General features: G+C 44.1%; 1 protein-coding gene across 18 annotated transcripts in view; it reads right to left on the reverse strand.

Annotated features, from left to right (window-relative positions):
- Positions 1 to 14,734, reverse strand: part of FHOD3 (formin homology 2 domain containing 3) — a 523,276-nt gene that overhangs the window by 91,646 nt on the left and 416,896 nt on the right. For 13 of the 18 annotated variants that reach the window (XM_086372648.1, XM_086372645.1, XM_086372642.1 and 10 more), the window contains 2 exons: positions 11,559 to 11,609; positions 4,581 to 4,795 (listed from right to left, as the gene is read on the reverse strand). In XM_086372648.1, the coding sequence (XP_086228774.1) occupies positions 4,581 to 4,795; positions 11,559 to 11,609 (266 nt within the window). The remainder of the gene's footprint in view (positions 1 to 4,580; positions 4,796 to 11,558; positions 11,610 to 14,734) is intronic. The other 5 variants (XM_086372649.1, XM_086372647.1, XM_086372646.1 and 2 more) reach the window with 1 other exon arrangement.

Here is a 14,734-nt window from a genome sequence, read left to right on the forward strand (position 1 = left end):
CCCGGGTAGCTCAACTGGTAAAGAATCCACCTGCAATGCAGGAGACCCTGGTTCTATTCCTGGATCAAGAAGTTCCCCTGGAGAAAGGATAGGCTACCCACTCCAGTATTCTTGGGCTTCCCTGGTGGCTCAGCTGGTAAAGAATCCGCCTGCAAGGTGGGAGACCTAGGTTCTATTCATGGTTTAGAGAAAATATTAGTTTACCATGCCCATAATTTCTGTAAGTGCCTCCAGCTGAGTGCTGGTGAATAGGCCGTGACCACATAAGCCACATTTTATATCTCCAGCGCCAAAGAGTAAGACATTTGGAAATATGTAGGAATCAATTACAGGTAGAAAAAAAATCATACTGTTGAACGTATTTTTCCTTGACATAGAATTAATAGAGTATGGTAAATTTTTAAATGCATCTGTAACATGCTAGCTCTGTGTGTAAAATAAAAAGTACCGAGCTCAAAATAAGAAAAATAATCTAGCCATTATGTGTGCTTTCGTGGCTATATTAATGAGTGAAATCACCTTATCAACTCTTGACAGCATCTTCCTTCTCCTGGGGATGGTCATTTCTCTCATTTAGCCTCAGGGGGCACTCCGGTGTTGGAGCCAGGGAGCCTGGGAAGAACACAGTTCTAGCCTCCAAGGAAGGCAGTTCAACCCCGAGACATCCTGCAGGGACCACCATCAAAACCTGGTTTCGAGATCAGCGATTTTCTCCACTTTGTTTCCATGAAATAGGTTACCGAGATCTGACACCCCTGGCCTAACAGTTTACCTTGCTGCACTGACTTCACTGTGGGCCTATAGATTATCTTTTTTTTTTTTTTCCTGGCCATATTAAGTGGCTTGCAGGATCTTAGTTCTCCAACCAGGGATTGAGCCCCAGGCCCTTGGAATTAAAAGTGCAGAGTCCTAAACACTGGACTGTCAGGGAGTTCCTAGATGATCATTGTTTTCAGTCCTCAGAGTAATTTCCTTAAAGCCACATCGAAGAACTCCATTCCAAAAGAACGTTGCACCTTTTCTCTACCTAGTGTGGAAAACTTGTGTGTTTCCAGAGTCATCTCTGAAAGCTTTAAAATAACAGGAAACACATTTATTGGATAGATATTCTGATGGATACCATGAGGGCTCAGTGAAAATAAGGAAAGCATAATTCAAGCAATGGGACTTCCCTGGTGGGCCACGGGATAAGACTCCGCCTGCCAATGCAGGCGACACAGGTTCAAATCCTGGCCGGGGAAGATCCCATATGCCTCGGAACAACTGAGCCCGCATACCACAACTACGGAGCCTGTGCTCTGGGGCCCGGGGACCACAACTACTGAAGCCCCGGTGCCCTACAGCCTGTGCTCCACAACGAGAGAAGCGCTGCAGTCAGAAGCCCTTGTATCGCAACGAAGAGAAGCCCCCGTCTCCGCAAGTACAGAAAGGCGTGAAAGCCATCTCTGCAGCAATGAAGACCCAGTGCAGCCAATAAGTAAATAAAATGTAAAAGATAATAATTAAAGCAATGGATGAAGAGAGCGGTCCTTCCACGGTTGCCTAAACTGGGGGCTAATCGTCTCCATTAATTAGAGCACAGCGCAAATGAGCGCACATGGGCCTGGCAGTTTGACACAAAGGGAAAATATTCAGATCATCACCACCGGTTTTAGGCACCACTGGGACAAACACCTGCTATGAACCACAAGAGGGCCAGATGGAAAAATAATTCAAGCACACAATGACTCGATGGTGGGAGCAGTGGCGTGATTTACACAAAAGTTACAGCAGATTTAGCTGGGAAGGTTTTTGGCTGAAAGATCTCACTAGACGCCACATAACGCTGCAGGTATTTTACCATTAACTCTTCCCTCTTCGTAAATATATTTTGTAAGGGAAAAGGGAGGGAAAGCTTTAATGTTTTCATATATTCTGTTATCAAAAGAATTTACGTAAGAACTCACAGAGTGACCTTTAACCCTAAGGTATACATAATTCAGGAATAAATATTTGCTGTTCCTTTTTCTTTGTAAATGTAATTCTGAAATGTAGGTCACAATTTTGATAGATACTGGGGAGAGGGTCATGAGGGGATGGCATGGGATTCTTGGGAGCATCACCACAGATACCATGGCACAATGAATGGCTGGGTTGGGAGTGAAACAGTGATCTTTACTCCCAGCATGGCACCAGCAAGATCTGAAGCACATCCCCATCTATCCGAGCCTCCATGAAGTATGGATAAGAGCATCTCCCTTCCTTACTGAGATGCACCACAAGGTATTAAAGAGCAGCATTTGGAAGGAAGCAGCTAAGTGCTACAGAAATGAGAAATGAATTATTAGCACATGACCCCACAAGGATAAAGAACGAAAAAGCGAGTCAACCCCTGGCATGTTTGGACCATGTGCCAGGTGTTCGGTGCAAGACAAACATCTGGATGTGTGATTATATATTTTATTCTTCCCCCAGCTGTTGGAATATTCTAAATATTAGGGATCAGCAAAAAATTACTCTGAGCATTTGAAAACGGGGACCTGGTGAAAAGATGAGACCAGTAACCGGGACCTCGTGGAATGCTTCCAAGATAGTAACAAACCAGGAGAAGAAAAGCCCTTACGCCACACCTACTTTGTGTTCTGGTCCAATGGCTCCAAATCAGAAAGATGCTTCATCATTTCTCTTGAGAGCATCCTCCTACAGCCTTTCTTCTTCTACACTTAGACTTTCCAATCGAATAACTCGGTTATATACTAGGACAAGGATGTTAGAACACTTTGCTGGCTCCAGCTGATTTGATGGATGATAATAACTTAATATATGATGGAAGTGTTTCTAGATTCTATAAGAGCCACTGCGTCTCCCCTCTCCCTAAGGAAAAAGGAAACACCAATGCTGTTTCGTTAATTTGTAACTGTGTCTAAATTCAAGTCCAATATTCCTTTTTCTGATGTAGATAACCATTTAGGGTGTGATTTCAGTCAAACATTTTCTTAGTCTCTGTTTACCCCTTCTCTGAAGAGGAAAATGACATTTGCTATTTATCTTTCTGAAAGCATACTGAAATAACCTTCCACAAATGCATATTATGTACATACAAAATATTTCCTGTGTTCTGATTAAAGTTTAAAACACTCTCTTTTTAATTGGATAGGATGGCTTCAAGTTTGACTGACACTGGACAAAATACTCAGGGAACTGTCTTGGTTTTGCCACAAACATCAAATAGATTAAAAATCTCGAGGACAAATAGTATTTATAGATACTGACAATTCCTTCTTAGCTTGGGGCCATTCTGTACGTCACAGTTTGGACAAAACCCTTCTGTAAAGTGCTGGAGATAACAACTCTTAGAGTTAAAAGTATCCAGATTAAGTCCTGAACCACAGCTTGCAGGGGGAATATTTTTTATATGGCCTCTGGAAATACCACCATTTAGATAGAACAGTGATATCAGGCTGAGTTTGGAAAGCACACTGCTGTTACAGAGAAATCTGTTTTCCTGATTCCCGGAGTCTTAACATTTTAAGACCGACATTACTCATCTAGGACTGAGCCATCTGCCCAGGACAATCTTCCATGGCTCCAGGACCAGGAGTAACAGGACGTGATGGGGAGCTGGGATGGAACCAGCCCGCTCCAGGAGATTGAGCCCCGAGGCTCGGAGAGCCAGCAAAGAACTGGACAGACAAGATGGTTCAGTTACAGCCAGTTCTGCTGAGGTCATGGAGTCCTGCCTTGTTTAAATTAGACTTTACGCCATATTTAGTCAACCTTCCTAGAGTTAAAAGTTTAGTGTCTCCGCTGTCTTCAGTTGGCTAAGCCTACAGCAGGCTGCGAGCCATCACACTCGATTAAACCAAACCGTGCTGGCTGCAGGGTTAGTCAACATGCAGCGTTAGGCGCCTGTACCTGAGGACCGTCCTCTCTGACAACGTGAAAGAAAACGGGCCCACAATTTGCAGAGCCATCAGGAAATCTGCTGATGCTCCGAGGCTGCAGGGTACGATGGCACTGCTTTTCTCCAAATAAAGCTAAGACGACAGGCAGTTTCTCCAGGGAGAGCCTGTCTGTCTGCTTCTAACACAAGCATCTACACCCACTCCCATACCACAGGCCAGTCATCTTTACTATCTTCTTTTTTTTCCTTCTTCAATATTTTACTTCTGTTTGCATGAGGTCCATATTTCTTTGTTTGCTCTGGTTAATTTTACCCTCTATCAGTGTAACTTAAACCAGACCGACAATTCCTACGGGAGGAGCAGAGCCAATAAATAGAGAACATGCAAATGACAGAGGAATAAATTAATCCTAACTTATTATCCTGTGAATTAGGATTAAATGTCAAAGTGAGTCTTATTTTCAGCATTCTCCCTTTCCAGTGATCATACACTGACAAGCTTTATAAATAATTTTGCTGTAGTAAGTGGCTTTGTAAACCCCTTGCTATTAGTGACAGCTCAGGTCACAGCCACCCCTGAAGCTTCCCATTAGCTGCCTCTCAGTATGAGTTTGCACGTTGGGATGGTTCCTGCTGCCTAGAAGCCTGTCTGATGTTAATTACCGCATCAGTTCCCCTCTCCTCTCCCTTCACTCACCTTGGGGATGCTGAGGCGTTCCTGGGGAGGAGGATGATACCGTGGGAACCTCCTGCGAGTCTAGAGATGAAGGGCTACGGCCCAGGGGGGCGGGGGAGGCGGGGGCTGCCGGTGAGGTCAGGTCCAAGGAGAGGTCAGCTCTGCCCCGGCTCGCACTCCGGCTTCTCAGCTCCTTCTCATGCGCCTCAGCTGCCAACTGCTCCAAGTATTTGTATCTGAAAGTTAAATTCCAAAGGGTTTCCGTAAAAAGAAAGAGGAGCCCGTGGCTGGTGCTTGTTTATGGATGAAACACCTGCAGAGTGAGCTGGTTTCCTGATGCAAAGAGCACAGCGCAGGGCTGGCTGGAGGGCCCGTCTGCCAAAAACACCCAGCAAAGCCAAGATGCTAATGATTAAAAATCCTGCATCATTCATAACCAAACAAATTGGGGGAAGTGGTAACATCACAGTCTCCAGATACCAGATCACTGCTGCAGAATCCTAGTTTGCTCTATTAGGAAACATTTGTGCAAACAAGCCAAACAGCAATAATGACCATCAAAAAAGCCCCAACAGTGACAGCTGAAAACCACACGCCCTCAGAGCTCGCAGCTGTGAAATGGGAGGGTGCCTTGGTGCAGCAGACAGGAACAATGCCCCAAAATACCAAAAGGTTGTTGGATGAAGCCTTCCCTGGATTTCTGAACCTGCTTCAACGCTAACAGCAATGTGACTGGAATTCACTTTGTTCTCTCCGTGTCGACCATGGAAAGTTTTTTATATTCTAAAATATTTCTGAGTAGGACTCAGACATCCAATAGCTTGGCCCTGACGTCACATATAGTTTATTCATCAAAGTCAGTTTAAAAGAACAAAGATACATCTGTTTTGCATTTCAGGCAGGCAGAACCCACTAACTGTTTATTAAGACCAGCTACCAATCATATTCCTCATAGAGTGCTTTATAGATCAGACCAAAATAACTCTGAAATATGTGCCTCTTCCAGATGTCTGCTAATTTTACCCATCATTATTTGTTCAGGAATAAATTCATGAACTCAGCTGTAGCAGGTTTTTGACTATCATGCGTGCGTGCATGCTAAGTCGCTTCAGTGGTGTCTGACTCTTTTGCAATCCTATGGACTCTCGCCCACCAGACTCCTCCGTCCATGGGATTCTCCAGGCAAGAATACTGGAGTGAGTTGCCATGCCCAACTTCAGGGAAGCTTCCTGATCTAGGGATCAAACCCACGTCTCCGATGTCTCTTGCATTGGCAGGCGGGTTCTTTACCACTGGTGCCACCTGGGAAACCCCTTTTGACTATCATACCCACCACAAAACTTTGCAAATGCTTATTCCAGACCCTCACTCACATCCACCTAAACTCACTGCTTCAGTTACTTCCCAAGGGCAAGCCCCCGGCCCTAGACCCTGTAGCCCCTACCCAGACACTGCACACACGGCGCTCTTACTTCAGCTGGATAAGAAAGGCAGAGCACACACATTGAACCTTTTAAAAGAATGCCTTTAGAAAGCACACATTTCTTCATCCATCCTTCAGGGGGCGTGGCTCCCAGGTCTGCAGTCATCACAGCTCTCCCGCCAGGCCCCGGGACAGGCTCGCACGCGCATCTTCCCCAGGGGGGGCCTGTCCTGACCACCACAGCTGGAAGCGATCTTGCCCTTGCCTCTGAACTCATGTCGGATATGTAGCCCATTCAACTCAGATGGCATTTTACATTTACTGCCTGGCATATTTAGTCATCTTTTCACATGTGTATGTCTGTTTTCAACAAGCAGATGATAGGACTTTTTGAGAACAGGAAGATCACCATCCTCAGTTCTTTCCCTGGGCGCCGTGCATTCATGGGCTGATGGGAAGGAGGCAAAGAACCCTCCAGGAGCAGCCCACGTGCTCTCACCTCCCTGCGGCCCAGGGCGCCAGAGGGCAGGGCCATGGATTTCACCTTCTTGCGGAGTGAGCTTACTTTCCTGGTGACTCTCTGCTAAAACGCATGATGTGGATCTGCATTTACAAATGTCTGTCTCATGGTTAACAGGGTGAAACTTGACCCAGAAAGAAAGCTTTAGAGACTCTGGACTTTCCTTGCCAACAACATCATCTCTCAAAGAGTAGGAAAAGTACCATAAAGGAGATATTTCTGAAGTTAATGCAGATGGGCCCCAAAAAACTACCAGGTGGTGAAAGTGACAGGAATCATGGAAGACAGTGGTCTTGAGGGCAAGTGTCGGGGCCTGTATTTTATTATGAAAGGGCTGGGGGCAAATGGAAGGCCAGGAAGGCTGGGAGGCCAGGAGATCACATTACGGGCCCACGTGTCCCCATGTGGAGTCCAAGTGGCGAGGGCAGGGGGCAGGAGGAATCCAGGGCAAACAAGAGGGTCTGGACATGTCCCAGAGATGGGGATCCTAGAGGAGGGAAGCCATGCTCTAGCAAAATCAGGGAGAGAAGTAACGAAGCCCCACACAGAAGGCTTCAGGCCAGGAGGACAACCCATCACCAACCTCCATTTCTGCCAGCCCCACCCTAGCCTCTCTGGTCCCCTCCCTGTGGGAAGCCAGGCTGGTAGGTATGTGCTGGCAGCCAAAGGGTTCACCCCATTTTCAGGGGGGACCCCAGGGGGTCCAGGGTCTGGATAGACTTCTCAAAGACTATTCCTGTGCACCTCTTGGCTCATGGATGTCACCCCTGAGGATCCCTGAGACAGGCAGAGGGGATGAGTAAGGGGTTTAATCTGACTTGTTTTTAAGATCTTTAGATGACAGACAAAAATGGCAGGATTTAGGGTTAAGGGGTCAGTTCTATAGACAAAGAGTGCTGGAGGCTAGTTGCACAAAAATGTGAATGTATTTAACACTACTGGATTATACATTTTAAAATGGTTAAAACAGTAACTTATATGTTATGTACACTTTTCCACAATTAACATTAAAACACGGCAGAGGTGGGGAGGCCCAAGTGTCAAGAGCCACTATGTTTCTGTATTCCTGCGATGGGTGGAGTGGTGATGGGCATGCTTGGGGAGCGCCAGGCTACCCAGCGTGGAGACCTTCAAGCTCAGCAACCTCTCCTGCCCCATGGACACCTCTGGCAAAACCTGGGGAGGAAGCTGGACCTCTATCCCGACCTTCCCTGCGACAGTGATCTAAGTGGTGCTCGATCCTAGGAGCCCCCCAGCCCATTTGATGACGGTCATGCCTCGGCTGCCTAGCAACACTGCCTCCAATCAACAGATTCTGATGTAGCCTCCTAGGAACAAAGTACTGGGTTTCTATCAACAGACTATGCCCCCGACTCAAAATACTTTTCATTTTGCCTACCCTCGTTGAAACATTCTCATTATCTTGCCTCTGTCCACATCTAATTCATTTATCTTTTCATTATTTATTAAATATTCTGTTGAGTGCCTGTCATGTGCTAAAAACTAAAAGCACTCAGTTCAGTCAGCTCAGTCGCTCAGTCGTGTCCGACTCTTTACGACCCTATGAACTGCAGCACGCCAGACTTCCCTGTCCATTACAAACTCCCAGAGCTTGCTCAAATCTAAATTATTAAATCTCTAGTAGGCACTAGAAACCCTGCATGACTTTTCACTGCACCTACTTACTAATGACTCTTCCTGCCACCCAAGTGCTTGGAAATTCTCCCTTAAACCAAAACCTGGCTCCCTCTAACTTCTAGTCTGTCCTCAGATCATGTTCAGAATCCGCTCTTATTGCTTCAGGATCACTGTGATGCATGATTTCCCAAATCCTTGCCCAGTCCCAGCTGTCCCCTTTGCACTCTGTCCTCAGAACCTCTGCTTCCCATAAGGCACCTCCTCTCCAAGTCCTGCCAGCTCCCTCAGACCACTCTCACCCTGACCTCCATCCCAACCCAACGATTCCCAGCCCAGATCTCACTCCTTATCACCCCTAAAAAAGAATCATTCACGAACATCAAGTCAATCAATATCAGACAGAGACTTTCTTATAAATACTTACAAAAAATTAGAAATAGACCAGACAGAGACTTACTCTGGATCTGCACCATTATCAGTAAAACAGCTTACCTAAAATTATGGAATGGGATGACATGAAATTTTAAAATTAAAAATTAAACCAAATTTGTATGCATGGCCATTACCCCTCAAAATAGCAAAATGACATTCATCTCATTATACTAGGTTATATGAACCTCAAAACCTCTCTGTTGTGAGTCTGGCTGTCTTTTCTGAGTCATGGGACCAAACAAACATGCCTGGCTCCACCCTGAAAGAGTTAACAGATGGAGTTCTCTTCCATGTCTCTTTCCACCTCTGATCTCCATTAGTTTTCCCATCCATTTCCAAGTTCCATTATAACTTGGAAATCTTATCTTTTCCTGGCTTACCAGGAACTCCCAACTGCTTTCCAACAAGGGATGAAAGTATATCTCCCTCACTTCCATCTTTACCAGGTAATTCAAACAGCCAACTAACCAGGAAAAGTGGCTGGTCCAAATCAAAGGAAAACACTTGGCTGCTTCCCCAAATCTCAGGTAAACAGAAAGGCAGGCTGTACAGAAAGAACCCCACATGGGGCCATGGAGAACCCGATCCCACACCAGCTAAGAAGACCCAGGGTGGTGGGTGGTGTCGGGAAGAGAGTGGAGGCCAGAGAAGAGGAGTAGAAACCTCCTCTGCGTGAGTTTTCCAGGTAAGTGATGCTCTACTTCAGGGGAAAGAGTAGTAAATAATATGCAGAATGAGGCAGCCCTCAGCAATTTGGAAAAAACTAGATTCCAGTCTGAACCAGCTCAGATCTTGACGCACACAGTACCTGGTCTTCTCTCCAGGAGCTTTAAAGTCTTGCCTGTACAGATACAACATGACTGTCAAGTTGTCCAAAAGCTCAAAAAAGTTCAGAGTCCAGAGGGAAAGCTAAAAGATACAACTTGATTTCTTTTTTAAGATTTTTTTTTTATGTGAACCATTTTTTTTTTTTAGTCTTTATTGAATTTGTTATAATTTTGCTTCTGTTTTATGTTCTGGTCTCTCGGTCATGAGGCATGTGGGATCCTAGCTCCCTGACCATGGATCGAACCCATACCTCCTGCATTAGAAGGTGAAGTCTTAACCACTAGACTAGCAAGGGAGTCCTAAAATTTGATTTCTTAAACCAGGGTATATGTCATGTCCTCCAGTGTAACAAAAAACAAAAAACAGGTACTTACTAGAGTTTCTTTACCAGCATCTTTTACTATAAATTTGCTGGCCACAACTGGTTATCAGGATGGCAATAATCTAATAGAACACTGGAATTAAAGTAATGCCATGGTTTTGTTTATGAGGCCGACGTAAGCATCTAACTTTTAATTGAACACAGACAGTCTCCACTCTTCCCTGTCTGAGACTGTCCTGATCTATTTAGCTGATGGTGTCTAAAAAAAATTAGCACAATTCCACTTTTTATTGGCATAGTTCAGAGACTGATTGGTTCCGGACTGGCTCTGGTATGAGCCCAGCCTTTCCAGTCTCTCTGTGCAGTAACCCCCACCTGGTGGTAGAGGGAATAACTGCAGGCTGGACAGCTGTTCAGTCGCACAGTTGGGTCTGATCTTTGTGACCCATGGACTGTAGCAAGCCAGGCCTCCCTGTCCCTCACCATCTCCCTAAGTTTGCCCAAGTTCATGTCCATTGCATCTGTGATGCCATCCAACCATCTTATCCTCTGACAACCTCTTCTCCTTCTGTCTTCAATCTTTCCCAGCATCAGGGACTTTTCCAATGAATTAGCTGTTTGCATCAGATGACCAACATACTGGAGTTTCAGCTTCAGCATCAGTCCTTCCAACGAGAATTCAGGGTTGATTTCCCTTACGATTGACTGGTTTGATCTCACTGCTGTCCAAAGGACTCTCAGGAGTCTTTTCCAGCACCACAGTTCAAAGGCATCAATTCTTTGGCACTCTGCTTTCTTTATGGTCCAGCTCTCACAACTGTACAGCTGGACAGTTGTGTCCAACTAGGGGTAAACTTGCCTTTTGCTGGTCTACTTCCAAAAACAATTTCCTCTGCTTATCTAAGTTTACCAGACACTGAATATATTAACTTGATATGGTTTAAAGGGATCCAAAGTATGTTGCCATTGAAATGAACAAACTGGTTTAACAGCTTAAATATTTTAAAGCTGTTGGTTCTTTTGCTCCTTTATTCAATTGTTGGTTGTTGGTTAGTTGCTAAGTCATGTCTGACTCTTTGCAACCCCATGGACTGTAGCCCACCAGGCTGAGCCTGGGAATCTCTAGGCAAGAATACTGGAGCGGGTTGCCATTTCCTTCTCCATGGGATCTTCCCAACCCAGGGATCAAACCCATGTCTCCTGCATTGCTGGCAGATTCTTTACCACTGAGCTACCAGGGAAGCCTCATTTATTCAATACATTCTTCCTAAGTGTCTGCTACCTGCAAGCCCTATGGCAGGCACTGGGACACCCAGGAAAACCAGGTATGGTTCCTGCCATGCAGGAACTGAGTACAGTTCAGCAAGGGGATGGGTAAGTGGTCAGGCACCTCCAGGGAGTATCTTGGGAGGGTCTGGCACCCTAGCTAGTGCCTGGCATAGTGTGTGGGCTCAAATATTTGTTGAAGAAATGCTGAACAAATGACTTGGAAACACACAGGAGGGACACCTAACCCAGGCTCAACAGTGGTAGTAAAAAGACATTTAAAATATATACCACATGTCAATAAGCTAAACTATATGTTTATTTGGAGAAGAGTTTTGGAGGAACAGACACATATATCTCACACCATGATGGCACTAAATAATTAATCTGTACTTTCTTGGAAAATGGAGATAACCAGGACACTCTATTCTGCAAAATGCCAGCTCCCAAGGTCTTAGGTCTTAGGTGAAGCTATTGTATTTTAACTACCAAAGTCTCCTCTGCAGGCTTCGTTAAGAGTGACACGTCACATGCCATTTGGTTACAATGGGAAAGAAGAGATATACAAACCTTTCTTCTCTTGCTTGTCTTTGTTCTTCTCTTTTGTCTAAATACTCTCGGCTAATGGAAGTATGCAAAACAAACAAAATGGGGAAGGAAAACAATAGAATTAGAGGCTCATAAAATTGCCAAGAAATTATTAACAGAGTATATCATGAAAGCTATCATCTCAGAAATGGAAAGTGGTTATTGTTAAATTTTTAAAATATAAACATAAAGGCTATACTTTAAAAGTACTACATTTTCTATAAAATCACAGAGATGAAAACAAGGGATTACTGGATTTACTCAGAACTCTAATTACTCTTCAGAAAGAAGACTTTAAGTATTTGGGGAAGAGGGGTGAGACAAAAAGATTTTTAAAAGGTAAACCAAGTCATCAATAAGATATGGCAATGACAAGCAAGCAATAGTATTCAGCGGTGAGTACCACACAGCCAAGCTCTGGTAACTCCCCAACATTCCCCTCAAGATTTGAATCTGGGTGGGCCCAAGTGTCTTGGCCAATTTGTACTGCACTCTACAGTTTAGATATTCCTGCCACAGCCCAAGATTCTTCCTCTGAATCCCTCACACTTCAGTTTCTAAGCAGAGATCACTGGAAGCTTTTGTGCATTCTCTCTTGTCTTTATCCATAATATGCCCAAATCTGTCTCGTCTTAATGCTTGTTTGTCTGTTTCTCCTGGTGAGGTTCCAACTTGAATCTAAGTCTAAGACTATGTGGTCAGTCCCTTCTCAGTAAACTATTTGTTTTCCTGGAGCACTGTGACATCACAGTTTTCTACACTGAACCTCATAAGGTAGCTTAAGTACTCCACCCCTCTGGGCACTGATAACCTGGATATAAAGGGATAGTAAGAGCAACTAAACCAGGTTAGGAGGGGGGAGGAAAATCAACAAAGGCACATATGTGTTATCATTTATAAACATCCATTCTCATCACTCACCACACTAGAAATAACATCTCCCATAACCCGGGAAAACTATGATAATATTCAACAAAAATAACAACAGATAAGAATGCTTTGCAAAGAAAACAGCACAAGGAACATGAATAACTTGTATCAATGAGGTGGCTGATAAAGGGTCAGCCATATGGCTAATCCCAGGCATGATTCTATAAAGCTTTTCCTATTTCCTTCTTTGAATTTCTTTTCATTCACATCCTCAGATTTTCAGGATAGAATTGAAGTCATCATAATCAGTAGTTCTGTGTGGTCTGTACAATAATCAGCATTCCTTTCTAGACAGGCTTATTTTGCCAGGATCTCACTATGCTCTTAAACGATGAGTGAGATTCTTTGGTGACCAAGAGAAAACAGTGAATAGCTAGTTATGAGCATGGTCTCTGAAGATGAGGTTGCCCAGGTCTAATTCTTACTACCAATATATGGGCTGAATACATATTACAATGGACTCTTATCCTATTCTTCTGGGACTTCAAAGACACAAATGCTAAGATGTATTATTTTATGAGTCCATCAGACACTGTTCTTTTTTTTTTTTCAATATTTCGTTTTGTCTTTCAGATCGGATAATTTCTGTTGTTTCATCTTCAAATTCACTGACTTTTCTCTCATTTCTATTCTGCGGCTGAAACCATTCAAAGCCTTTTTTATTTTGGTTATTGTATTTTCTGCTTCTCTATGTATTTCCATTTGCTTCTTCTTTATATTTTCCATCTCTTTGCAGAGACTTTTCATTTGTTTCAAAAGCATTTGCCTTTATACCTTAGAACATGTTTATAACAGCTGCTTTAAAGTCTGTGTCTGATAATGACAACATCTATGTCCTTTTGTGTTCAGCATATTTTGATTCTCTTTTCCCTTTGAAGATTTTTTTTTCCTGGATTCCGATGACAAATTGTTTTGGATTGCATTCTGTATATTTTAAATATTTTGCAATGTGACTCAGAGCCTTATTTAAATTCTATGAAGAATCTTGATTGTTTTCCTTTAGTGGGCAATCAACCAAGTTAGGCTCAGCCTATAAGCTCTGACTGCCTTCTGATATTGGTTCCAGCATTAGATCAGTTCTCAAATATTTTTAATGCTATTCCTATCAGGTCCTCATATGCACCACCCTGTGGCCAGTCTGATACCTAAGTGTGTTCCACTCTGAACTTAGTTTTCCAAGTTTGTGGTATCCTGTTTAGGTTCTGAGTCACATGTGCACAAACTAGAGATGACCTCTGGATTGCTCTCTTGACCTCTCTACTTTTTATAACTTTCCCATCATTTTCTGGACTCCTAACTTATGTCTCCCTTCCTGGTCCTCTGGGCAAAAAACTTGGGCTTTACTTTCCCTGCTCTGCTACAGGCTTTCAGTACCTCCATCTGCTTACAGGGCAATGCAGCAGAAGGAGACATGGAGAAAAGAAGTGTTCTTGCATCACACTCTTCTGAGCACAGGAAGGGTTCCCTCCCTGAGTTTTAGGCACCTGCCTGGACACTAATATCATCACTGTGCTTCTGTAACCATATTGCTTGGAGGCTGGCAGAGATACAAAGAAAAAAATAAGATGAAACAGGAGACTTCTGAACTCTCCAACCCTCAGGAATTCCTTTTGCTGCTCCTCATCAGAGGGACTGATGCTGAAGCTCCAATATTTTGGCCACATGATGCAAAGAGTCAACTTATTGGAAAAGATCACAACGCTGGGAAAGATTGAGGGCAGGAGAAGGGGTGACAGAGGATGAGATGTTTGAGTGACATCGCCAACTCAACCGACATGAGTTTGAGCAAACTCTGGGTGACAGTGAAGGAGGGAAGCCTGGTGTGCTGCAGTTCATGGTTGGCAAAGGGTCAGACATGACTTAGTGACTGAACAACGACAACAGTCCGGAAAAAGAGGCGTTCCCTTAGAGCTCTTTCAGCTCACACCTGGCATGTGCTTCTGGGCTTGGGGACGCTTCTGAGTCATGCCATGTGATACTGAAGGGAAAAATGGTGAACTCTCCCTGGTTTTGGTGGAACTTTGAATGCTAGCCTCCATCCCCAATTCACCTGCTCCCTTTTCCAATTCAGAGTTTTCAGCGCTCCATGCTTTCAATCTGTCCATGACTGATGGCTGCACTGCGTGATGGCATAAAAGAGACAGGAGGGAGCATACTGATTTCATCTTTCCCAGATCTGGAACCTTGTTTTAAGAGGTTTTCAATCAAAACCTTAAATGTGTAAGCTA

This window comes from Bos grunniens, chromosome 24 (genome assembly GCF_055505025.1).
Source record: "Bos grunniens cultivar Pamir isolate PY7600 chromosome 24, Bosgru_T2T1.0, whole genome shotgun sequence".
Lineage (NCBI taxonomy): Eukaryota > Metazoa > Chordata > Mammalia > Artiodactyla > Bovidae > Bos > Bos grunniens.